Raw genomic sequence first — 25,798 nt, 5'->3', positions numbered from 1 at the left:
CGTTGCGCTAACGACACTGTAAAAACTAAATCAACCACAATCCATTGCGACTGACGTAATACTACCACTGCGCATGACCGCGTTGGTTGTTGTCAACGGTGGTTATGGTGATGGAACAGGAGTACGGTCTGTCAACGTTACGGTGATGTTTGTGGTAAGATATCTCTGCTACAGGAGGAAAGAAACATTTTCTTACTCCAAGTATTACTCAAATAAAGGTCAGGAACCAGCGAATGACAGCTGTCAGGGCATTTATTGGATTTTAGCATGTGAAAATACTTAGCTACTGTTAGGCTAGCTGTGTTGGGGGGGTTGAGGTCTTAACTGTTAGCTAAGCCCACCGCCCAACATGCTGAAGTGGCGAAAAGGACGCCTCTGTTTTGTGGGGGTGGGGGTGGGGGTTAATATTTTCTGCCTTTGCCTTTAACCTACAGCCATTTTGTACACTTAGTTATTTGCATGCATTATTTGCTACCAAACTAAACCGTATTTTATAATCCTAATGCTATTTTATTCATAGAATGAAATAACCTTTTTGTATTGTAATTACTTTTAAACTATAAATCACTGTTAAGTTTCTGAGCACCAAATTTGTGTTGCATAAATATTCAATATATTTCGTCTTGCTGTAATTAGTGTAAATGCGTCAGAAATGTGGTTGGCTAAATAGTCGGATAAGGGTGACTTCCTTTTTTTGTTACTAAAATTATAGTTTTTATCATTGCTTTAAGAGACCTATGTATTTCTCCAGTGTTTTAATTCAGAGTAATAAAGCCCATACAGTGGCAAGAAAGAGTATGTGAACCCGTTGGAATATCTACTATCTGCATTAATTGGTCATAAAATGTGATCCAAAGTACATCTAAGTCCCAAGAACAGACAAACACAATCTGCTTTAACATATATTAAACATTAGCAGTGCTATTGGAAAAAAGTAAGTGAACCCTTGTATTTGGAGCCACCCTGACATTATCCTGTAGGATATCTTGGCAAGCTTAGGAATTCATTTTCCCCTTGATAATGGCAAACTGTCCAGGCCTAGAGGTGGGAAAGCCGCCCCAAATCATGATGCTCCCTCCACTATACTTCACTGTTGGGATGAAGGCGTCACGCAGGTATGCAGTGCTGTCTTTATGGCTTACATAGCACTTCTTCCCAAAAAATTCAACCTTTATTTTATTAGTCCACAAAAATTTCCCTGTAACATTGTGAAATTTAAAGATGGTCTTTGGCAAGTTTCGGGTGTGCAACACCGTGTGACGCCATGGACACCACACATGTTCAGTGTTTCGCATGTGGTAGACTCGTGAACAGAGATCTAAACCAGTTCCAGTGATTTTTCTTCAAGTCTTCAGCTGTTAGACCAGGGTTCTGTTTTACCTCACTGAGCATTTTGTGCTGTTTTTGGTGTCAACTTGAGTGGGTCTCCACCTTTAGGGAGAGTACCTAAAATATTACATAGTCTCCGTTTGCAGACAATTTGTCTAACTGTAGATTGGTGAATACCTAAAGTCTGTGAGATGACTTGTAACCCGTTCCAGTCAGTCCAGGCATGATTCACAGCAGCAGGTGCTTCTTGTGAATAGAAAACACAAAAGGTTTGAGTATTTTTTATAGGTCAAAGTAGCTCTACACCTTGCCCCAATCTTGTTTCATTGTCTGAAATGAAGGTTTGCTAACTCTTGACTCTTTTTTGGGAGTCATTAATATAAGGGTTTACTTACTTTGTCCACCAGCAGTGTGAATCTTTGATGGATGTATTCATTAAACACATGAAATTTTAATGTCATGTTAGTAAAACATGACGATCCGGAAACGGATAAGCGGTTGAAGATGAATGAATGAATGAATGTACATTGAATCACATTTTATTATTACAGTTAATGCAGAAAACTGGATAATTCCAAAGGGTTCACATACTTTTTCATACCACTGTATGTTAGGTGTCGAACAAACGTTCACAGTCTAACTTACAGGTGTTCATTAAAAACATGGATTGTCCTGGCATATTTAAAAGAAGCAGAATTGCATTTGCATTAGATTAGATTAATATATTAATTATATTATATTTGCGTTCTCTCAGTGTCCATCAGAGGCATGCCCAGGAAGATAGGATTCATCGTGGTCAACTCTTCAAGTCATGAGGACAACTTCACTGCCAAGGAACTCATGGTCCATGCACCCACAGTCAATGGCTGGAGATCCAACAGGTACATAAACAAAGCACTTTGGCAACAAGAAAAAGTAATACAGACATTTATTTTAAACAGCTTTTTTTTTTTTCTAAGATTTCTAGTCAAAAATAAATGCATAGATAAAAACAAAGTCTTTTCCTCTTTAAAAAAAACCTCAATATTATGTGAATCATATATTCTGCAGGCTGTGCTCTTACCCTCAACACATCACCCTCCAGCTGGTGGAGAGAAGTAGGGTGAGGAAGCTTCAACTGCTGGCCCACCAGTTCCTAATCCCAGCTAAGGTCGAGTTCCACATTGGAGACACGCTCCCTGAAACCAGTGGCACAGGGTTCCCAGGGCAACTTCGGAGACTCGGGTGTGACTGCAAACCAGGCCAGACTCAGTTTTGGCCCTGATGTGTATTTTAACTAAAACATATGGGTTAATGCTAGATGGTGTGGGAGAGTGGGATGTTATAGCGTACACAAAAATAAACAAAGATCATAGTTAAGAAGTGATCAAATGACCATTATCCTCTTCTGTCTTTTTCTGGTGAGCATTCAATATGTATTAAAATAAAACAGTGCATTTTAATGTGTTAAACTGTATGACCGCAGAGAAATTAGACAAGTAACACTGTGCTCTCGCCACAGGTATGTGTCTTTGTCAGACAATGAAAAGACAGGTTTCAAAGCTCGGGAGCTGAAGTCAGTCCATGTTGATGCTATTGGAACATACCTGAGAATGACCTTCCATAAGAATCATGTCAACATTTACAATCACTACAATCAGGTACTGTATCAAATGGTTGCAATTTAATTTTGATTGTCTGGTCTGTTACAGAAAATTGATCCAGACTGTGAACAGTATATATTAACGACTGTCCTATTCTAATTGTGTGTGTTTGTGTGTTGAAAAAAAAAACAACCTTAATAGGCTTTATATATGTCTATAAAAGTTTTTTTTTCCAAGAAATAAAAAAGAAATTCTAATTCTTTTAAGCAATAGGGGTTCAGATCATAATAGGTATTCATTATTTTGACTTGATTTCTGTTGCATGATGCTCACAGTGGCAGCACTTCAACAGCTGTCAGCCTGGTATCCAATAGCAACATTGATGGGAGCACCTCACTCACATAATATTTGATAGTCTCATGATCATGAGCTATAGTAGTGATGTGAGACAGTTCTAACGAGCACTCCAACTGAGGCAGATTTTTGAGCATTACAGTATTTGTTCAGTTGGTAGTTAAATATTATCTGTGTGGCATTCTTTGTATTTAGCAATTCCTTTTTGATTTAATTCATAATGAATTTTCTGATGTCACCTTATGGCTTACAACCCTAATTACACATTATTTAGCATTTTCAATGAAAGACTAAAACCAACACAATCCATCCTGCATCTCTGATAGTCATTTCCATTTATCAAATCAAATCAAATCAAATCAGATTTATTTGTATAGCGCCAAATCATAACAAAGTTACATCAAGGCACTTTACATATAGCAGGTCTCGACCAAACTCTTTATAAATTTATATAATCTATATAAATTTATGCATGCTAAAGAATTGAATATCAATATCAGTAATTTCATGGGACAGGTATGTTCTGTTTGCTGTGGTTTTTAACAGCCATCAAATAAATGAATAGGCCCTTTTATAGGAAACTATTTTCAACAAGAAAGTCATTCCACCATTATCTGCTCAGTGCTCATCCATCATGTATTGACATATACATATATGTCAATACATGTATGTATGTATGTATGTATATATATATATATATATTTGTTTGTTTTTTTTTCTCCCAGTCTTGCTTGTTCAGATCACTCACCAGCATCTGTTGTGATTTCAGGTGTCTTTGGTGGCCATTAATGTTCTTGGAGAGTCCCTGGATGGCAATGCCTTCAACACAATAGTGGGTAGCCACTCTCCACATCATCTACACATCACTAAATGCACCTCTGCATAGCAGCAGGTGGTGCTGTTGCATTGTGATTTTGTGAAATACTGCTCTGTCATCACAGTCACTCAGAAAGGCATTGACTGATGAGTTATCATTGCTGACAGTTATAGATGTTCGCATGTTCAAATGGGAATCAGTTAAAGAAAACATTGAAACAAACAAAAAAAAAACTCACAGGTTATTCTGCTCTTTTCTTAGAATACAGAGTAAAAGAAGGGCTGGGGATTGACAGAATAGTATGAATACCTACAGAACCTAATGCTAGTCTATTACAAATGCCCTAAATAAAGTTAAACTTTTTGGGAATATGTTATTGACTTTTGATTCAGCATATCTCCAAATAGTTACTTAGAGAGGCACACTGGATAATGTCATATTCTATGGGGGTTTTATGTTGTGTTTATTTATCTTCACTGCTCCACAGACATCATATATTATATATATGCACATGTTTACCTGAATGGTGTTTGTGTGAGTAGACTTGGGGATATGTGTCAGGAATGTAGTAATGAGACACAAAGGGAGGGCAGTATGTAATCACACAGGAGGCCTTTAGTCAGCCAGTGTAATCAGATAGTCCTGCAGACGGACAGCTCCTGGAGGATAGTGAGCACCTTAAAACACGTACACATTCAGAAACAGAGACACAGAAAGACAAGGACACACACTTGAGCAGATTCCAGTGAACAAGCTGTGCATTGTTTCTCCATTAATCCAACTCTGAGCACCTCCACCAAAGCAGAGATCTTGCCTGGAGGGGCAACTAGATCTTGTTCTCTTATATCTGCTTTATAGATGGAAGTTGGTTTAGTCTTGTGGAGGGATACCGTTGTGTATGTGCAGAGTGAAAACATGGTCAATGGCTCAGATTTCCCAAATAGAGAGAAAAAAGCATCTATCTGGACATAAAGATTTCTTTGGTCTTACTTGTCTCTTTGAATTGAAATTTCTTTTGAACCTTTAAGAAGAATTTTGAATTCTGTAATGGCCAAGAGTAGGAGGTGTTGTTCATTAACAACTGGTTTCGTGCTCATGAAGTGCTGCAAGCTAACAGTAAATAAATAGAGTACAAATAATTGGCTACTTGACATTTTGGCTTGTAACAGTGCTATGTAAACACTTGCCTTACAGCTTTTTTGATGTCCAAGTAGTTTTTGGTGAAGGCATTCTGGTGGATTGTCACTTACCAAAAGTGTTTTCGTTAATTTTAATTTCAGAAAAGGGGTGAAATGAAAGGTTGCCTCGAAGGTATTACAATTAGGCAACAATGTGCAGATCTTCCTATGAACAGAAATACAAGAGCACATATGCATGTGTGTGTAATTTGTCCATCTGTTTACCCCCAGCCAAGCAGAGAGCAGCTGATTGAACACTACCTCAATAGTAGTCAGCTGGAAGCCGCCTTGGACACGACCTTCATGGGGTGAGGCTAGGCCATTGAACCCTGGTGTCTTTGTCTTGTGACCATAACATTGTTCAACTAAGTCATTTATTCTCAAAGCCAACCAAAGCATTCATGGTCACTTGCATTTGAAGGAAATGCAGGTGGCAGCCTGTGGAAAGAGGAAAACACATTTCGAAAGATTTTTCTTTTTTTTTCCCATTAATACATCAACCCCCAAGGGACATTTCACCTCAGGGTCTCTGCCCTGGAGGGGGGAGGGGGGGGGGGGTCAGTCAGTGTTTTTTCGCTTTGATCAGGAAATTGCACAATGCTAGCACATTGAATTGATGATGATACATTTATTTGACATTTTCTTCCTATATTCACACATGACACACTCTAACAGAACTTTGTGATTATCTAGAGTTTTATTGTTTCAGTTATTTAATCCATCAAATATCGGTTGTGTTTGTGTCCTGTGTCTGCCCAGCAAATGTGAGTCTTTTTCCCCCTTGGATGACTTGGCTTTTGACATGTACCAGGACCCTGAAGTTGCTCACATCATCCGTCACCTGGACCAGAAGAAGCAGGAAATGGTCCAGCAGGAGAAATACGAACAGGCCAAGAATCTGAAGCAGGCCATTGCTGACCTGCAAAAGGTACTATAGCCTTTGAGACGCTGACCAGGGTGACACTGACTCCAAATATTTGCTCACATGGTTGAGCAAAATACCCCATAAGTACAAGGATGCGTTCTTACTGAACTGAGAGTATTTTACTGTCTTTGTGTCTTACTGACTGTTTAAGAAGGTCTTTAAGTCGTTTTTGGAATGAATGTTTAAAACCTTGCAAAGACTGAACAAATGAAATGAAATGAAATGTAATGTGTTGATTAGAGATTTCCAGTAGTTTATGCAAGTGGATCTGTGATCATTGTCAGAGCTACATTGCCTGGTGCCTGTGTTTCAAGTCAGTACTTGTCTGTATTTATTGATAAGATAAGCTAAAGCTTATCTCCTCCTACCCCGAGCCTCATATTGATCATGCAGGAATGAAAATTGTATCGATTTTATCACTCAGCAGTTTTTACCGATTTTATTCATTTCACTTCATTCACACAAAGAATATATTCCCTCGCAGCAGAAGTGTAAACTAATAAAACAGACGTCTGTGGCTGAAAAACTGATGAAGTCATGTTTCCAAGCTGCGTTTGAAGGCTGGGCTCAAGTATTTAGGTATGGCATTTGCATTGTTGTGTTAATGAGGTTTAGAGAATGTGACTTTGTTTTACTACAAACAAGTGATATGTGATCACACAGACACACAGACTCACATGCCTTTTACTTAATTCCAGACTATGTGCTTTACTTTGAACACAGGTTGTCTGTCAGTGGCTACTACTGACATGGCTATAATAAATAATAAAAGTTTTTTTATTATAATATACAAGTGATCTAAATAAGTAGTGCCAACAAATCTCATTTTTTAATAGTGTAATAGGAAGGAGTTTACTTCCAGACCATGTGCACTAAGCTCTGGAGACAAGATATATTTTACTGATTTACAGGATAATTGGTATTGTATTTTTCTTTTCCTTAAATGTCCATTGTATTTTCACTGCTGTTTGTAACAGTAGTTGTTAAACATTGTTCAGATTCCTGTCACTGGCCTTCTTTGTATGCAGTGTTACCATGCTGACCATGAATTCTTAATAAGCTCGACAGCTGATGGTCCTTTGGTAGCGTGTCTCCCACACCCAACCATGGGCCATCCTGTAACCAGATAGCACACACACTAGCACCTTGTTAGTATGGCATATTAGTATGGTGCACAAAGCAGTTGCCAAGGTATTCATGCTGAAAATCCCTTGTCATCGCACCCACAGGATGTCAGGGGAGGCTTTGTGGTGTTACATGATATCTATTAACTCATGACAGAGAGAAGACAGGACAAAAGAATGGCTACCTGCCTACTAAATTTTATTTTACACAGGTTTTATGAGCTTCATTGAAGCTACATGTTTGAAATATTTGATATGTCTGAGACATTTGTATCAGTTTTCTAAAGAATCACAAAGCATTTAACCTAAGACTGTGTTGCTTGGCGCCTGGTTAGCAACTAAATTCACTTTAATGGAATTTCCTTCCAAAGAGGTTACAAGCCTGACTTTCTGGAAGGTGTTGTCAAATTTCCATTCTGTAAATCTCAGTGATTCAGCATGTGGCACACTCCATGTTATTACTGACTATGTCATTGTGTGGGGCAGAAATGCTAGTGTAAAGTCAGAGTTCATGCCCAAATCCAACTATGGCATGATATCAGGGTTAAATAATTTGTATGTAAATGTTCTTCTAAGTTTACAATAATGGTCATCGTTTTGGCCAGTAACATTGCACTCTCCAAATACTCATGTGGACACATGAGCCATAGTTTGAATCCCAGCTGGTGTCAACATACATGTCATACATTGTAGGCTCAATGCATCACGGTCATTGTCTCTTCAGGTGGGGGAGCGTTTGGCTCGATATGATGTGGAGAAGCGATGTGCAATAGAAAAGGAGGACTATGACCTGGCTAAGAAGAAGAAGGAACTGATGGAGGAGTACAGGAGGAGTGTTTACCAGCAGCTGGAAGTCCACAACCTGTTGGACATGACAATGGTCAGTCACCAACCACTGATGGCTCCTCTGGAAAAGATTATATGGTGATGTGCATAAACTGGGTTGGATTTGATTATGTAAACTTTTCATTCAAGTGCAGTTTTAAATAATGACCTGATCTGCCTAAATCTCCCTCTGTTCTTTCTTTGTACTGTGTACCAGATTGCAAGGGCAGTAGATACATTGCCACTCCAGTGTCATCCCTCCCTTCTACCTTCACCAAGTCACTGTTCACTCCCTGCCAAGTCCCTCATGTCCACAGACATAATTAGGAAGGCGAAAAAAATTAGCACTCCTCACAGTCAACTGATGGTCGCAGAAACTGTTGTGGACAAACAGAGCAGCCGACCTGAAACAATTTGCACACCTGCTGCTCACCCCAAGATAGATGTAAGTGCAAAAATATCCATTGTGCTGATGAACACCAGGAGACACTTAAAGCCGTAACAACTTGTCCAGTGATCCAGTTGCTTATAGTTATACCTGTATTTTTTGTCTTTGCATGGAATCGCATATAATTGAGGAGATGTTTTAACCCAATTTAGCACTTAGGAGCATCCTCTCTTAAGCCCCTGTAGTGTTGAAACACAGAGTGCACAGGGAGATGATGAGTAGCAGGAGTTTTTATTCCCTGTTCACTGAGACAGGCCCCTGGTCCAACTGCAGGTTTAGGTTACACTATTTAATTAAAAGTGTACAACAGTTGGATGACTCCAGCGGCTGCTAACCTGGCTTCCAGGCATGGCTTTGAACATCATGTGAGGCTGCAGAGTGCCAATTGGTCTCGCAGCACAGGAGATAGTTTGGACTGGATGGAGCATGGGTTTGGCACCCATTGTCCTCATGATGTTTCACGATCTCCCTATTCAGTGAGCACATGCTAGTGAGAGTTAGTGAAAAGAACAAGGAGAGAGGTGATGAATATTTCAGAAGGATTAACATCCTTCTCTTAGAAATTCAACTGAGGGGTCTGTAGAAAATATATTTTGGTGTTTACTTTTGCAGTACCTGTAAATTAAAACAATATGATATGGAAGTTGAATAAGATTATTTATGTAAATGTGTTATCCCAAATTACAAATACATATGCTTTGGTCTTGTTTAATAGCTCAACAGTGTTCCTTATGATGAGAGGCCACTGCCAGCCCTTTCCCATAGGAAAGACTGTCCAGTTGAGGCCACACAGAGCCCATCTGTGCAGTACTCCCCCCGACCTGAGGCTCACAGAAGTCCAACCAGCCCTGAGATGGGTAGAGAGCCAGAACCTCTGACAGAGAAAGCCCAGAGAGAGGCTGGACTTCCAATAGAGGTTTATGGAGAAAGCCTGGTAAGAAAAAAAGAGAGATGATAAAATAAAACATGATTAGCTAAGCCAAGTAATTTTTTTGGACTTCCTTTAAGATAGTCAGTAGAATGCAGTATGTTTATATACTCCCACAATAAACTCATTCACACCCAAATTCAAATTGGTTACAAATGACATGCGATATTAAAATATAATGAAACTGACTAATATGTTTTTATAGATCTATAATCTATGTATATTACAGGAGATGTGAATAGAGATCTGTGACAAAACCTTGGCCACTCATTGTCCTTTTTTACTAGGTGGCTTGTGCATATTCTAAAACCTGGTCAAACAGAGAAGATGCTTTGCTGGCTGTGCACAAGAGGCTTTTGGAGATATCACCCACCACGCCCAAGGAGGAGCTGAGAAACATGATAAGAGGTGCAGTCTTCTTGGTCAAGAAGGCTCTTCTGGATAAAGTATCATCGGTGAGCCATTCTCTCTAAACCAAGCTGTCTCAGGGAGAATGCTGTGAATGCTAAAGCTAATCTAAACAAAAAAGCAGCACTATTAAGGAGTATGGAATATTTTGATGAATATGAATTTGTTACCGTTAAAGTATTTTAGCTTGTCTTCTCTAGATTCCTCTTACAAATAGAATTAACAGTCATCTTGTTAAAGCATAAGCACACAATTACACATACAAACATTTAACAATGTTGCCGCTGTGCCATATGCGACCCCAGTTCCTGCTCCCAGAGCTGGCTTCCTTGGACAAACAATTTTGACAAGGATGGCCTTGTAACCTCTGTGGAGGCCGTCCACAGCTTGTATGTTTAAAGAAAAGAGTATTAATAGTATTAATATAATTCTGGCAATTGATTTTCCTCTCTGCTTTGATATACAGAATAATCCTTTAAAATGTTAGTTGGTTAGTTTGCTGCTCAATGAAAGTTTGAGTTTAGCTTATATTAAATGTACTTTTCTCTGGCAACTCAGTGGTCTATTTCATACAACTATATTCTGTGTTTGTAGTAGCCCAGTGTGTTTGTTGAAGGTCTTTGTAGTCTGTTTTTAACCCCAACACTTACAAAATGATAAAATGTTTATGATGGATGCTGCAAATTGATAATGCTTTGATGACCCAAATTTGCAGTAAGAAACAGGCTAGTTTTCATCCCTACTTTCAACTGTAGTTTGTTTGTTAGTGGGTAAAAAAGAGTGTACCTCACAACTTCTTCTCACACCTCTCCTTCTATACATTATAACTAAACATTACCATCATCTGCAAGATGACATCACCCTGGTACCCTGGTTTTCTGAGGAAGTCTCTCTCTCCTCAGGTTTTCCAGGCCTCCTTGAAGCTGCTGCAGCTAATGCTGAGCCAGCTGATCCTAGGTCTGGGGTTGGGCCGGACTGAGATGACCTACTGCTTGGAGCAGACCTGGCCCAACCTGCAGGCCAGGACTGGAGACTCAGCCAGCCGCCTCCGACGCACTGCTACTGCCTTCATACAGGTACTGGAGCGCAACTGAATGTTTAATACTTGTTTCCATACACCTGCACTTCTTGTCAGCCTGTCCTCTGCCTCCTTAGCAGGCTAGCTGAGAAAAAAAGCAAAGAGTCAGCTCCTTCTTTCTTTTTCTTTTTTTACTATAAAACAACAAAACCTTGTTCTATAAAGAAAACCAGTAGATTTAGGCCCCTAAAGAACTCGTACGTATTCTAATTTCTTTATGGTTATATGTTTCACATTTGAAGTAGCAGTGATTCCTCCACATACCAGGGTTGAACTCTCGCCTGTCATCTTTTCACAAACACAGATGACTTTTGTAGCCCTTCCTTTCCCATGAGATGGGCCATACATGGGTGGAGCTGTTACCAAGACAGCATGAGAGCAAAGACAAACACATTAAAATTAAATGTATACAGCAATGTACCAATAAATCAACAGTGTGCGTGCCAAAACACACAAATAAATAAAATAAAGCATGTACAGTACTAAAGGTCTTAATTCATGCTGCAGATGAGGGTGGATCTGTTGCGGTCTAAAAAAGCAATTAGATCACAGCTGAATTGTGCAATAATGAATGAATGCCACATCTTTCATAATACTAATTTAATACTAAGCTTTAACAGGCCCACCTGTTAATTATTAAACTTTCAACTGGCTGGATTTCTGAAAAAATGTCTTGCCTTCAGTTCAGAGTAGAAAATATCTTCACTTCATACCATTACTACCCATATGATATGTCACAGAAGCATCGTGTGAATTTATTGATTTATATCAGTCCATGTCTTACGGTTTATGCAATTGTGACTGGTTTTTATTTGTGTTGTGTTATGTTTTGTGACGCACTTTGTAAACTGCTGTTTTTTACTTTTTCAAATAAAGTTATTGTTGTAATTAATCTTATTATATATAAAACATGGGCAGCACGGCGACATAGTGGCCTTCTGTGTAGAGTTTGCATGTTCTCCCCATGCTTGTGTGGGGTTCCTCCGGTTACTCCAGTTTCCTCCCACTGTCCAAAGACAGGTATGTTTAGGTTGATTGGTCTGAGCATGAGTGCGAGTGGTTGTTGGTCTCTGTCTGTCTCTGTGTGTTGGCCCTGTGATGGACTAGTGGCCTGTCCAGAGTGTAACCCGCCCTCGCCCAGTGTGGGCTGGGATTGGCTCCAGCACCCACCCCGAATTGGAAACAGAGAAGTGGTAGAAGATGAAAGAATGAATGATGTATAAAATGCATTTTTGACAAACAGCCCTCTCACTAAAGTGAATTGTTGCCGGTCTTCTGTGGGTCTGAAAGAGTTTCCTTGTTGTTTTATAAGGTTTATCATCCGGAATTAAATGGACAACTCTGCAGCTTAGTGTTTCATAAACAGCGAGGGCTACAGATGTATACTTACTGTGATGCAGAAGTGCTTTTCAAACTAATAGCTATAAACACTCTGTAATAACTAATGACCATATCACAGTTTAATGAATCAGTTCCTCTGGTCTACATTTAGCACTGAGTGAGGTGCCTTGTTTAAAAGCTCCCCTGTAAGCAACCAAAGGGAATTGCTGCAACACATAAAATCCTAATTTACACCAAAGACAACTGTCACCTGTGTGTACTTGAAAGTTTTATTGGTTTATCTCAGAATTCCTGAATTCAGGTAAATGTTTTATTTCCTTGAGAGAGTGAAAAATACGCACTTAGAATGAAACCAATATTATTAATCAGGATTAAATTTTTTATTCAATGAATTATTCACAATAATAAAAGAATTACCATGTTCATGTGTGAAAGCTATTGTGCATATTTAAAAATGCAATTTGATGTGTCTTAAGATGGTTTTCTAACATTAGATTGATTACAAGGGACTCATTGTCTACATGCTTCATTATGCACTACTGTAGTTAGGAGGAACCAAGTTGCAAACTTGTGTCAAAACTGTGTGGGCTGTTACTAACAGTCTCAGCTCTCTGAAATCATCACCAAGCCCTTCTGGATTTGCTTAGGCGTTGATTAGAGCAATGACTGAATGCTTCTTTGTATTTTGAGGACAAATTCCATGTGTACGTGTGTGTGTATGTGTGTGTATGTGTCCCATGTTTCCAACATGCATTCCACTCACCTGATGCTGCTGAAATGGCATATAACTAGGAGAAGTTTCCTCAAGGGCTTTTTTCCATCACATATGTGTACTTTCTGTTATGACTTGTCTCCAGGTAGTTGTGTTGAGTGACAAATGATGAATGTGTTGAGCACTGCACAGATTTTTACTGTTAGTGCCCTTTAGCACATGCATTCTTTAATCTAAAGGTGTAAGTCTGTAAAGGTACTTCAAGATTTTAACGCTGTATATTTTATAATCAGAGCCTTTCTTATGTGCCCCTTTTTAGGAAATTGCTCTTTTGAAGGATGTACGGGCCCTGCATGTAATCCCTGTTGAGTTGGTGAAGCCTTTCAAATCCAACTTCCCCTCTCGTCTGGCTCAGAGTCGAGCTGAACTTGTTGAGAAGCTCCTGGCTGAACTGGGCACAGAGAACTCTGGCTTCACCCTGGACAATGTCATGATGGTAAAAAAAAAAACCAAAAACAAACCTGTTATCTCAAATCTGTGAGTTAATTATCAGTTTTTTTCTCTCAGAAATTAATATTTGACGGTCTTAACAGAGGCAACTTTGGTCAATGCAATTTTTTTCCATGAGATAATCATTATGCCATCTAAAAGAAGTCTCATTCTATGAGACTATACTATACTATATGTTGAACATTTTGGCCACTTTTAAATGTGAAATCTCAAAAATGAAGTGAAATGTAATATTATAAAAAATGTTAGCAGAACAAAATATAACCGTATGACTGCCAAATTTGATTTCAATGATTTCTTAACTAAATCTGTTAACAGCTTCTGTTGTCAAACTTCCTGTTATACTTTCCAGCCTAGAAATAGCAAGAACTAATGTACCTTTGACAACATGATAGCACATATACTGCTTGTGATATGCATGCACACTGTAATATTTGTGTTATTCCAGTTAATTGTATTGATTGTTGAGTGGATTTTTCCATTCCCTTTGGCTTAGTAATTGCTGTGTGACTAATGGATAGGAGAGCAGTCACACCCTTTATTACTGTGACCATTCAGTTCACCCAGACAGGCTGTCAGACCGCTCAAGTCAGCTGAGTCAATGTTGTCACCATTGGCAGCCACATTATATCTCTTTTCTCCTGCCTTTCCCAGCAGCGATCTAATATTTACATGCAAACTCTACAACTGTTGACCATGCTGAGCAGGGCCACCAATGTTCCTGCTCTTCACTCTCTAGTTTACGATGTTTCCTTGGCCCATCCCCATCCACTCAACCCTTCTCTTGGCTCTGTGTGGCTTTTATCAGTGAGAACAAATTGTTAGGTTTGTGCTGGAGTTTTCTATGCCTTTAGAAGCCAAAGCCACAGTGGTGGTGCTGGGTGGCCTGTATTTGCATGTTTGAACATGCTTGCTCAGCACCTGTCTCCTTTTATGTGTTTTGACCCCCGTGTTTGCTTGGGAAACATAGATTAGAGTCTAGATTGAGATACAACATGACAGCTGCAATGTGCCCCAGGCCATAGCTTCTCTTCATTCATACACTCAATACTTTGGTTTCATTTGAAGATTTTATTTCAATTGGAATAGGTTGTTAAATATAATGAACACTACATTAGGAACATCTATATACCTTCTGTCATTCATCTAATCAGCCAATCACTATGTAGCAGCGCTACAAACACAAATGCGAGTCTGGCGCTTCAGTTGTGTCCACATCTAATATCAGAATGAAGAACCAGATGGACTCCTTTTTCACACACAGCAGTCTCTAGATGGTAGAGTGCTATTAAAAGACATAAAAGATAGTGAGCAACAATAATAGCTTATTGATGACAAGGTCAGAGTAGAGTGGTGAAACTATAAAGCTGTACTTGGCAAGTCAGCTGATATTATATAATTCTGTCATGTCCATTGATGACAATCTCAAAAGGGGTTTCCAAAGTGCCACGAATGATAAAGGTTATTTTGTAAACAAACTGAAGTTCTATTCATTAGTAGTATGTTTTTCCTGATTGAGTGCTCTATGAAGGTAATTCCTTTATTTATAATGTATTATGATAAGCCACTATGCTAATCAGGTTTGATCTACCACACAGGGGCAGATAAACTAGATATTCAAGTATGTACAAGAGAAAGAGAAAGTTGGGGAGTTCACAAATCAATTTGGATTTCCAGCTTCCTGTTTCAAATCAAATCAAAACTACCCTCCAAAATAAGAATAAGTTAGGATTTAACTGCCAAATATACATGGAAGCCTGCATAGATCAAATACTATGCTTTTAATCTGTTCTCAAACACAAAGAAGTTACACACAGGCAGTTTTTTAACGAATTGAATAAACTCAAAGAACTTGGCAAATAAAATCTGTATCTGTTTTCATCAACTCTTTTTAGCTCATCAGACAAGTCCTTTTACAGTCCTGCAGTGATAGCCTAGCTATAGTTTGAACATTTTTCCTTTTTCCTCCACTGTAACCAGGGAGCCCTGGTCTGAAGCAGGAGCCAGAGAGAAAAAAGGGGGTGATTGAATTTCCTGTAATTAAAATGAGATGTGCTCGACAAAGACAACAGGGAATAATAGAAAGCTGCCCCTGAGACTACTGAGTGAGGGATGAGAGACCTTTGTACACAGTTTACCTTTGGATCTTAATGCCCTGCACTGCGGAATAGCTATTGTGCTTGTAGAGATTATGCTGGGTAATGGGCTCTTTTTACGTCATGATTATCACTTTCCTGTAGAATGTCGCTGTTTAATTTAACCAATTTTTATGTCTGTTATAGTCATACTTTAACAAATTCACGTGGCCTGCTTGTTGTCCCAGCATATTTTTGTTAAGAAAAGGCAAGTTTGATGTTATGTTGTTATGTTATTTCTAAAAGATTTAGAACACTGAATTTGCAAAATTGCTCGAACACCAGTCTTGATAAAGTCTTTTCTCCTGTTACTGTAGTTCTGTACAGCAGCGTTCGGGCACAGTGCAAAAGCAGTTCGAGAGTTGGCAGTGCGCATCATCCTATTCATGTACCAGCAGCACAGAGGTGCTGTTCTCAGCTACCTTCCACCCAACGATTCTGCTGCACGAAAGAACTTCCTCTACAAAACCCTCTTTGATGGTTTTGCCAAGATTGACGGAAAGCTGGTAGAGACTCAGGCAAGAAGTGTTTTTTTCCTCTATGAATTTTTCATTGATAGTGGGCACCTTCTTCACGTCCAGAAATGTATATTTGCTCCTCTATTCCCTGTGGGGTTTTTTATTATTATTATTTAGATTAAATTATCAGGCTTAGGGTGATTGCATTTAGAGAGAGCAGCTGGTATGTTGACAGAGAAACCACTCGACATGGCAGATGGAAGGATTCTCTTGCTGAAAAGTGTTCAGCTTTGAAGAAGAGTGCACATGATGTCATGTCTGTTAACGTTTTTGTAACTGACAAAGAAGAGGAGGCTTCATATTCCACAAATGACAAAGTGTGTCCTTTGCTAAAGCCAGCATGGGCAGTCTTTTCTTCTGCTTCTTCTGGGGTGAAACAAATGAGCCAGGCCAGATGCAGTATGTATTAAAGTGCAATTCTTTTAACACCAACATGCGATCACCAACTGTACTCTTGTGTTTCTCATCAACACAAAATGAGCTGCCTTTTTTAATTTTATGTATTTTCATCAAAAAGCTGGTGTGGTGTTCATTTGTTTTACCGTGAAGTTCTTGACTCTTTCAGTGGCTGAGTTTAGGTTCTTATTTGCTCCATTAGAGACCTAGACGTTACATACTGGCCAGGCTGCTGAGTAGCATTCATTTGTGTAAGCTGTTGCCAGCTCATCGACATCCCATTAATTTGAATCTAAGAGCGACTTCTACTGACGGTTAAAAAATAAACAAGCTGGCATGGTGAGATGATTTTACCTGTGATAATTAGAGTACAGCTTGTCAGTGAAAAAGTATATGATACAAAGAAGTTTTTGTAGTTTGATGACCGATGACATGGCACTTTTCATGCAGACATCTAAGAAGGGAGGTGGGCAGCAGGAGGGGCAGCAGGAGGGGCAGAAAGAGAAGGAAGAGATCCACTTCCTTCAGGAGCAGCTGGCTGCCTTGAAAGAGATCACAGTAGGTGGAGCTGTCGTCGGACTGTAATTACATCATTTCTTTTAATGGCCACTTATTTTTATGTACGACTCAACACAGACTTGCAATAATTTTTACTTACTTGGAAATTAGGTGGTCAGAGATCCTGTTATTTATTTGAAAAGATAACAACACAGGTACATTATATTATTGTCAGAGTCTTGGGAGTTCTACTCTTGAATAAAAAACATGTCTGTGAAGTTTGTCCCTTTTTTTTTTTTCCAGCTTTTTTTTTTTTTTTTATAGATCTCTCCTAATGTGATAACATTTCTTTTTGGAAGTTTATTTTCATACATCTCCTTATGCTTGTGTAGGAAAAAGGGAGTGAGAACACCAAAGGACAAATGACCAAGAAGGAAGCTCCTAAAGTTGAGAAAGAGACCCAAAGAGCTGGCAAAGCATGTAGGTACACATTTAAAAAGAAGCAAGTGGACACAAGAGCAATATTCTTGATTTCCTTTTATACTGCACAACACTGGGCATGTAGTCTGATTTGGGTTGGGTTCAAACATAACGGGATATCACTGTGGTACAAAACACTATGTCACTGTATTTGATCACGCTATCACTGAAGACTTCTTATAAAGAACCTTCACTTTCAAATTAAACATTTTGAGCTAATCAGTGTGAACAATTGTGGTAGAAAACCCCTTTTCTCCCTATTTCTTTCTCATAAAGCATTGAAATACTATTTAGCATTTCCAAAACGGATTAAAGACATTTTACTGCATTTGCTTTAGTTGGTTCATTGGTTCATTCATTCATCTTCTACTGCTTATCTGTTTCGGGGTCGTGAGGGGGTGTTGGCCCCATTCCCAGCTCACACTGTGTGAGGCCGGAGTCACCCTGGACAGGTCACCAGTCCATCACAGGGCCAACACACAGAGACCAACAAATACTCACACTCATGCTCACACCTACAGGCAATTTAGAGTCACCAGTTAACCCAAACATGATGTCTTTGGATGGTGGGAGGAAACCCACACAAGAGAACATGCAAACACAAAAAGGCCCCAGGCCCAGAAGCCTAGCCCGCAACCTTCTTGTTTTGGGGCAACAGCGCTAACCACTATGCCGCTGTGCTGCCCTCGCTTTAGTCAGCTACTCAGCCTTAATTATTGTTTGACCACTTGAACTCTAGATACGGTATTTGTGGTATAGATAGACAGATGCTTTATTACTCCTGAAGGAAATTCAAGATTTACTTATTGTCTGTGTTGCATTACAGTAAACTAGTTTACAGTTCTTTAAAGTCTTTATAATTTCTTTTCATTCAATGATTTCATTTGATTTGTACTAAAAATGGTGGTCAACAATTTTGTATTCATAGTGAAGTGAAAGATGCTGTCTTTTTCATTTTGCAGCTGTGACGAGAGTAACCCAGAACAAGATAACAGACAAAGCAGATGTCCCACAATCGATTGACTATCTGGATAAGTAAGTAACTCTTTACCCAGGGGAGGCTTTCACTGGGAATAGATGGAGATGCAAAAATTATGTTTTTTTTATGGTTTAGCATGTCAAGAATGTCCCAGTTGCCTCTGTAATTTTCACTGTTGTGTCTTTTTACGGCTGAGATGTTGAGTTAAATATCATTTAGTGCATTACTTATTTTATTTATGTCATTGTTATTCCATAACTAAGGCCAATTCTACCCTGCGTTTCAGCTTGTGTATATTCTGTGGTAAAAAGGATGAGTCATTCACAGAAGATGGATTGGATCTTCACTACTGGAAACAGTGTCCAATGCTGCGACGTTGTGACGAGTGTAGACAGGTAGCTTGTCACATTTCCAGAAGGGTTGCCACTTTTTCTTCTTTGATAGTAAGGACACTCTGATGTCTGTGTCACAACCACATCAGTGTTACAGCCTGAGGCCTTCTTGTACGGTTCCAAACTGTGTTCACAGGTAGTTGAGATAGCCAGCCTCACAGAGCACTTGCTGGGTGAATGTGAAAGCCGGTTTAAGTTCAGCCAATGCCCACGCTGCTCAGAGGCCGTGGCTGCTGAAGACCTGAATCATCATTTCCAGGGTCCTGCCTGCAACCGTGAGTTCTGTCCTAGTCCTTCATGCTACTTTTCCAGCAGTTGGGGTTGGCTGCCCTCTCTGAGCCAGGTTCTGTCCGAGGTTTCTGCCTCTTAAAAGAAGTGTTTTTCTTTGCCACTTTCACCAAGTGCTTGCTTGTAGAGTGTTTTTTCTTTAACAACTCCAAAAAGAGTTAGGTCTAGAGCTGCTCTATTTGCAAAGTGCCTTGATGTAACTTTATGATTTGGCACTATATAAATAAATTTGATTTGATTTGGTTTGCAATAAGTTTAAATTGGTTAGAGAGATATTGACTTACTGACTGCCAGCCGAGCCTCTCATGTTAAGCAGCTTGAATGCAGAGCACAGTGGTATTACTGCTGTGGCCCAATTCATATATTAGAAAAGCTTTTTGCATTTCTGACCCAGTGGCTCTGTGATCTCTTTGAAAACTGTGTAAAATTCATCTTGGGACTGATTTTGTTTAACTCACAGCTGGAAAGCCCTTGTTTTCTCCCTCAATTTCTCTGTGCACCCACATTTACCGCCTGGAACTCTGCTACTGCGGTCAAATGTCAAACCAAGCCGATGTGACAGGATTCTTCCTCTGTGAAGCCTGAGTACTCCCAGGCCCAAAAACCATCACTCTTGTCAGCACAAACCCAGCAATATCTCAGTCTTGGTTTGAGCCTTGTACTGTATGTACTGTTTATTATCTATTTATGAGAAATTCATATCTCCAGTTGACAAGTTTGTTGAGGTTTTCTTCTTTTCTCCTCCTACTAAAATCCTCTCCTTCCCTCTATCATGTAGCCTGGCAAGAAGATACATGAACCCTTTGAAATTATTTTGTTTTCTGCATTAATTGGTCATAAAATATGATCTGATCTACATGTGAAGAACAAGTATAAACAAACACAATGTGCTTTACCTAATACTAAATAAACAATAATAATATTTCATGTCTTTATTGAAGACATCCATTAAACATTCACAGTGCTGCAGGAAAAGGTAAGTGAACCTTTAGGCCAGTGACTCATTAGCTAATTGGAGTCAGGAGTTAGCTAACTGGAGTTCAGTCTATGAAATGGGATTGGGGCAAGGTGTAGAGCTACTTTACCTACTTACCTATACACTCAGCCTTTTGAGTTTGCTATTCACAAGAAGCGTCTGCTGATATGAACCATGCCTCGCAGAAAAGAGATTTCTGATGAACTATGGTCCGGGATTGTTGAGCTGCCTAAGACTTCAGATATTCACCAACATCCAGTTAGACAAATTGTCTAAAATGGTGACTATTTCGTACTCCTCTCCCTAGAAGTGTAGACCCAGTCAAGTTGACACAAAAATACAGCACAGAATGATCAGTGGCTAAGGACCTGAAGAAATCACTGGAACTGGTTTAGATCTCTGTTCATGATATCACCCTGTGAGCGCTGTGCAGGTCTGATGAAGAGCTACTGTAAGCACTTCACTCCGGGTATTGCTACCAAAGGAGGTTCAACCAGTTATTCAATCCAACAGTTCACTTACTCTTTCTGTGGAAGTTTAATGGATATGTTCAATAAAGACGTGAAATATTATAATTGCTTGTTTAGTATTAGGTAAAGCAGATTGTGTTTGTCTTTGTGTTCTTGTGACTGACATGAAGATCGGATCATATTTTACAACCAAACAATGCAGAAAACTAGATAATTCCAAAGGGCTCGTATACTCTTTCTTCTTTCTTTTCTCATATGTTTCCTGTCTGCCTTTTACATTACTGTGGTTAGCAGTGAGGAAGCAGAAATTTAAATTGTGATTTCGGTCAGATTGTTTACCACTGTTGTTTAAAGTGCTTCAGTTCTTCAGCTGTGCATCATTTTCTCAGGAGTATTAAGGGGAAATTTTCTGTAATTGTAAAACAAGCAGCTTAAGGGTGTCCTGTTTCTGTTTCAGCCCCCATCTCCGGTAAAGGCTCCAACCACTGCCCTTTGTGTCACAACAACTTCATACCTGGAGAGCAGGTGAGATTCTGTACATGCAGGAAATCCAACTCTATCAGCTCCTATCCATCTCACTGTGTGAAACAAAGGCTGGATTTAGGAAATGTACAAATTGATACATGATGCTGTTTTTGGTATTTTGTATCATGTATAAAGCTACTTCATAGATAATAGGGAAAAAGTGGTCAATCAGGGTTGTGTGGTTTCCTATTTCTCCTCTTTTATATCAAAACAGAAACTGGAGGAATCTTAACAAGAGGGTTGAGGAGCAAACAGGTGTTGAGGTCAAACAGCACCATTGTTGGTCTCCAGAGGCTTCAAAGGAGGAGAAGCCTTTGTTCCTAATGGGCTTCTTCATTCGTCTCAAGATGAAGCAAATGCCATCACATTCTCCACATTCCTCTTAGTTTAAGAAAAAGACTTAAAGATAAAACTGAGCCCCACTCCACAGATCCTTTTTGTGGTGATTCAATTCTAATTGTATTTATTTCATTAATTAAGTTTTTACATAATTATATATCAAACAGTTCAGGATTCCTGCACTGTTAGAGGTTCTCTCCCAGCAGGAGCCAGTTTTCTTCAGCCCTGTAATGGAAAAAGGCTGCAGTGGAAATCAAAATAGGTATCTACAAAACCTGAATATGTTCAGACAAACCTCCATCAATGTTCTGTATTGCATAATGTGGCGACAGGAAGAATTGCATGTTCCTTTGGTGCTGATGTAAACAGTGCTCATATTTTGGTGCCCTTGAGGACGCTCACCCATCACTAATCTTTAGCGTCCATTCACCTTTTGTGTGATAAAGAAGTTTGAAATGAAATGGGAGTGGAGTTTACAAGATTCTCTCCCCCTTGAAAAGATCTCGCAACAGTGTTCCCTTTCATTCGTCTCCTCTTCTGTCTCGGTTGCTGTGGAGTCTAATGAATCACTCAACTCATCTTTCAGACTGGAGTCAGTCTGACCAGCACCTGTCCTGCTTCTGTCTGTCCCAGTTTGCAGCAGCAAAGGAAATGAAATGAGTGTGCCCATTTGTGCACCGCCTCAGTACAGGGCTGCAGCTGACAGGCTGACAGCGACATGTAGCTGGCATTGGATGAGGCCAGGTTACAACTTGGACAGGTTGTCAGTACCATACCTTTACTTTTGTACCTAAGTTCAATTAGATTTACCAATTAACCTAATGTTTATGTCTCTGGACTGTGGGAGGAAGACGGAACCCACACACGCTCAGGGAGGCCATGCAAATTCCATCCAGAAAGGCTCCTTGACTGGTGTTCAAACCCTGAACTTTCTCAATCGGGTGACAGTTCTAACCACTCCACGACCAAGGAGCCAAGAAGTAGTGTATTTAGTGTTTATTACTGATTACGATGTGATCAGATGGATGTCGTGTGAAAAAGCAGCAACATCTTCCCTCATAATTGGATTGAAGGTAAAATGTGCCTCTTTTCCAGCAGACATGCTGGCTAAAAGCACGGGGGAACAGCCATTCAATACTCTGGACCTGGTACATCTAACAGGAATCCAGCCTACATCAATGATGCGAGCTGTGCTGATATGATACAGCGTTGGGGGTTATTTATAAAACTTGACATTAGTTTCCAGGTTCCAGTGCTTTGCCTGTTAGCCATTTTCAATCCTTGCAGACTGCCACCAGAATCTGATTCGAAACATGCAGTCTGTCACCTCACACACCCTTACAATTTAGTGAAGAAGAAATTCACAGAAAGTCACACTTCTGCTGCCAGGGCTCAGGGCGTAGACTCAATGAAAGACTGCAGTGTTAGTGGGAGGGATGGCGGCCGTTCATGCCTTGACTGGGCCTTCAGTCACCCGTGGTTGTCCCAGCCGGGCAGGTACCAGGGAGGGCAATGGACTCACTGAGCTACTTTGTCCCCGTTCCAGGCCTGGAAGGCTCACCTCATGAGCAGGGAGGGCTGTAAACAAAACGCACGCAGGACTGTGGTGTCCCAGAGAACCCAACCAGTACAAGGTAAAGCATTCATACAGCCTCTGCTTACACCCACCTCCCCAGCACTTGGTGTGAGAGTTACAGAAAGTAGCCACGCTTGTTGGTGATATTTTATATCACAGCTTTCCCCCTATGGTTTCCTGCCTCCGAGCGCAGATCGTGGAATAATAGTGCCAGATTTAATTTGGAGGCTAATGTAGCAGGCGTTTGTGTATCCATTTTTAGAGATATTTCCCAACTATGTTAAGGTTGTAAGTTGTTAGTAATAACCGGGTCATGCTGCACTAAGGCCATATCACAAGAATCCTACTTGTGCTAAGCAGTGTTGATTTTTTTTTTATTTATTTATTTTGTTTAAGGATATCTGTGTCTGGTAAAACTGATAACTGCGTCGATACCAAAGTTACATTTGGTCCTTTTCAACATAATCGCACTAGAAAATTATTGCTGAAGATTTTTCAGTCACAATATTTAGGGTTTCTTAGTTGTTTCTGAATGTAGAAGTTTTATTATCACCAGCCGTTAAAATATCACCTTCGCTCTCAAGATCGTCACAAAAACAATGCATGCCCATATTGATAAACACTGTTGCTTGTGCAGAAGAAAGCATTCAGTGACGACATCAGTACTTCTGACAGATGATACCGTTGATGTTTTCATCAAACAAATGGATTAAATGGATTTTTTTTCAGTGAATCTCCCACCACAGTTCCTTCCTCTGACAACAAACGTGAGAAATGTGGCAGCTGATCTGAGCCTTAACAAGTGAGGTGACTTGATATCGATTCGCCACTCTCAAACAGTGCAGCAGTTCACAGAAGATTATTTCTGTGAAAATGTGAAAATGTCTGAGGTAAATGAGAGTGGCCTTCATTGGAAGGGTTAGCGTTAGCAAAGTGATTACAGCAGCACCTGTCAATGATGGGACAATGATTATTTGATTCTGTCAAGGTCTTTTTGGAGGTGACTGCTTTACATTCTGTGTTTCCAACACGTTTCTTTTTTTCTGAAACCTCCCTGTTTATACTCAAATCACAGGCGATGCAGGCTTCTTTGTTTAGTGGAAAACAACATGTGATAAGTTAAAGGCTAAAGTGCGAAGTGGAGTGATGCCATGTGGGTGTGTGTCTGTGTGCAGGCATGGCTGCTGCTGGAGCTAAGCTGAAGCAGGCCTGGTCAGTTGGAGCTAGAAGCAGGCCTCCAGGAAGAGGCAGCCGTATCCCGGCTCTGGCATCTGTGGCCAGAGGACACACACCAGGGAAGCGCTGAAGGCGTTTCAAAGCATCCCAACATCCCAACATCCCACAGTAATTCCACACTTCCTGGTCCCACACTCTTGCAGGTCTGCACTTTAAGATAAGACACTATAGATTTAAAATGTGTTCACTGACATATGGAAGAGGATTTTAAAAGCCAGCACCAGGACCAGAGCAGGACTGCACGTGTCTTAGCAGCTTGTGTACAAGGTTGCATTACAACATGGTATTATACTCACTTAATTAGACACTACATTTCCAGTGTGAACTGTTATAAGACTCTAGTTCTGCTTTGGCCAATCACAGAAAATCTGCACACACAAGAAACAGCTCAACTGCCCCTAACAGATCTCTGACACAAGCAGCTTCAGACACACATCTGCAGGGCTGGTAAATGTGATCAGGATGCTGTTGAATGTATCACTTAATGCTGTACAGATCAAAGCAGAACTCAACTGATTTAGTGTACTGTGACTCACGGCTAACAAGATTTAAAAAAAAAAAAAAAAAAAAAAATCATAGCTCCAAAAGACTCTCTGTTGTAGAGGTGTTTTGTTTATAAAGATGAGATAACATGGTGACATCATCATGACATCATCTGGTCATCACCAGGGTCATTTTCTTAGACTTGACAAAACTCCTCTACAGCCATTTGACATGATTAAACTATTTTCATATTGGTAAAGTAACATTTTGAGTAAAATGTGTTACCTATTTACAAGCTGTTAAATGCTGCTTCAGACATGAGGATTTTATGGCAAAGATGTAAATTACAGGTGCTTCTAAAAGAAGTAGTAAGAACGAGACGGAGACCGCAAATCATCCAGGATGTAGGTAAAACTAAAATATAGTCAGGATCAGCTTCCCAGAAACAAACACTATAGTAACAATAAATAATCCTTCAATAAATCAGAATCTTATGAGAAGACTGGTTAATACCACTTCCCTCATTGTAGAAGCCATAACAAATAGGATATAGACACGTTCCTCTTACAGGCTGTTGGCAGCTTTTATATGATGAACTGGTCTCATGAGGCTGCCAGCCTAAATATTTTAAATGAACAGAATGAATCATGAAAGCGGAAGCAGGTGAATGTACTTTATATGACAGATTTTGCGTAGCACCTGTATGTGCTCATATTTATATTCCTTCTGGATTTGATGGAAGATGACTCCAACAAGCTTTAGTGTGAGAGGAGGCTAACTGAGAGCGATCCCCAGTCCATCAGCTGGCTTTACTATGCTTCTGTCTATTGCAACAGTGAATATTTCATTGGTTTTTATGTGCGCATCATTCTGTATTTTGGCATTAAATGGCTATTTTTTCAGGAAATTTGTCTGTATTTAATAAATAAAGCCTTGTTAATCTGAGG

At 39.8% G+C, this 25,798-nt stretch overlaps 1 protein-coding gene across 2 annotated transcripts; it reads left to right on the top strand.

Moving 5' to 3' along the window:
- Positions 1-90: 90 nt before the first annotated feature.
- Positions 91-25,798, top strand: cep104 (centrosomal protein 104). Of its 2 annotated transcripts, XM_029506826.1 has the most exons (22): positions 91-154; positions 2,084-2,210; positions 2,380-2,553; positions 2,831-2,969; positions 4,036-4,098; positions 5,493-5,569; positions 6,021-6,189; positions 8,035-8,190; positions 8,353-8,580; positions 9,299-9,517; positions 9,799-9,966; positions 10,822-10,995; positions 13,370-13,546; positions 16,013-16,213; positions 17,060-17,167; positions 17,500-17,587; positions 18,550-18,622; positions 18,853-18,961; positions 19,095-19,233; positions 21,150-21,217; positions 23,103-23,190; positions 24,308-25,798. In XM_029506826.1, exons 2-22 carry the CDS (start codon positions 2,098-2,100, stop codon positions 24,436-24,438), a joined length of 2,862 nt encoding a protein of 953 aa, XP_029362686.1. In that variant the 5' UTR covers positions 91-154; positions 2,084-2,097; the 3' UTR covers positions 24,439-25,798. The 2 variants fall into 2 exon arrangements, with proteins under 2 accessions (XP_029362686.1, XP_029362687.1); XM_029506827.1 differs by lacking the exon at positions 91-154 and having other exon boundaries at positions 2,178-2,210; positions 2,380-2,431.

The sequence above is a fragment of the Echeneis naucrates genome, chromosome 7 (assembly GCF_900963305.1).
Source record: "Echeneis naucrates chromosome 7, fEcheNa1.1, whole genome shotgun sequence".
In the NCBI taxonomy this organism is placed as follows: Eukaryota; Metazoa; Chordata; class Actinopteri; order Carangiformes; family Echeneidae; genus Echeneis; species Echeneis naucrates.
This window is presented reverse-complemented; position numbering and strand designations above follow the sequence as displayed.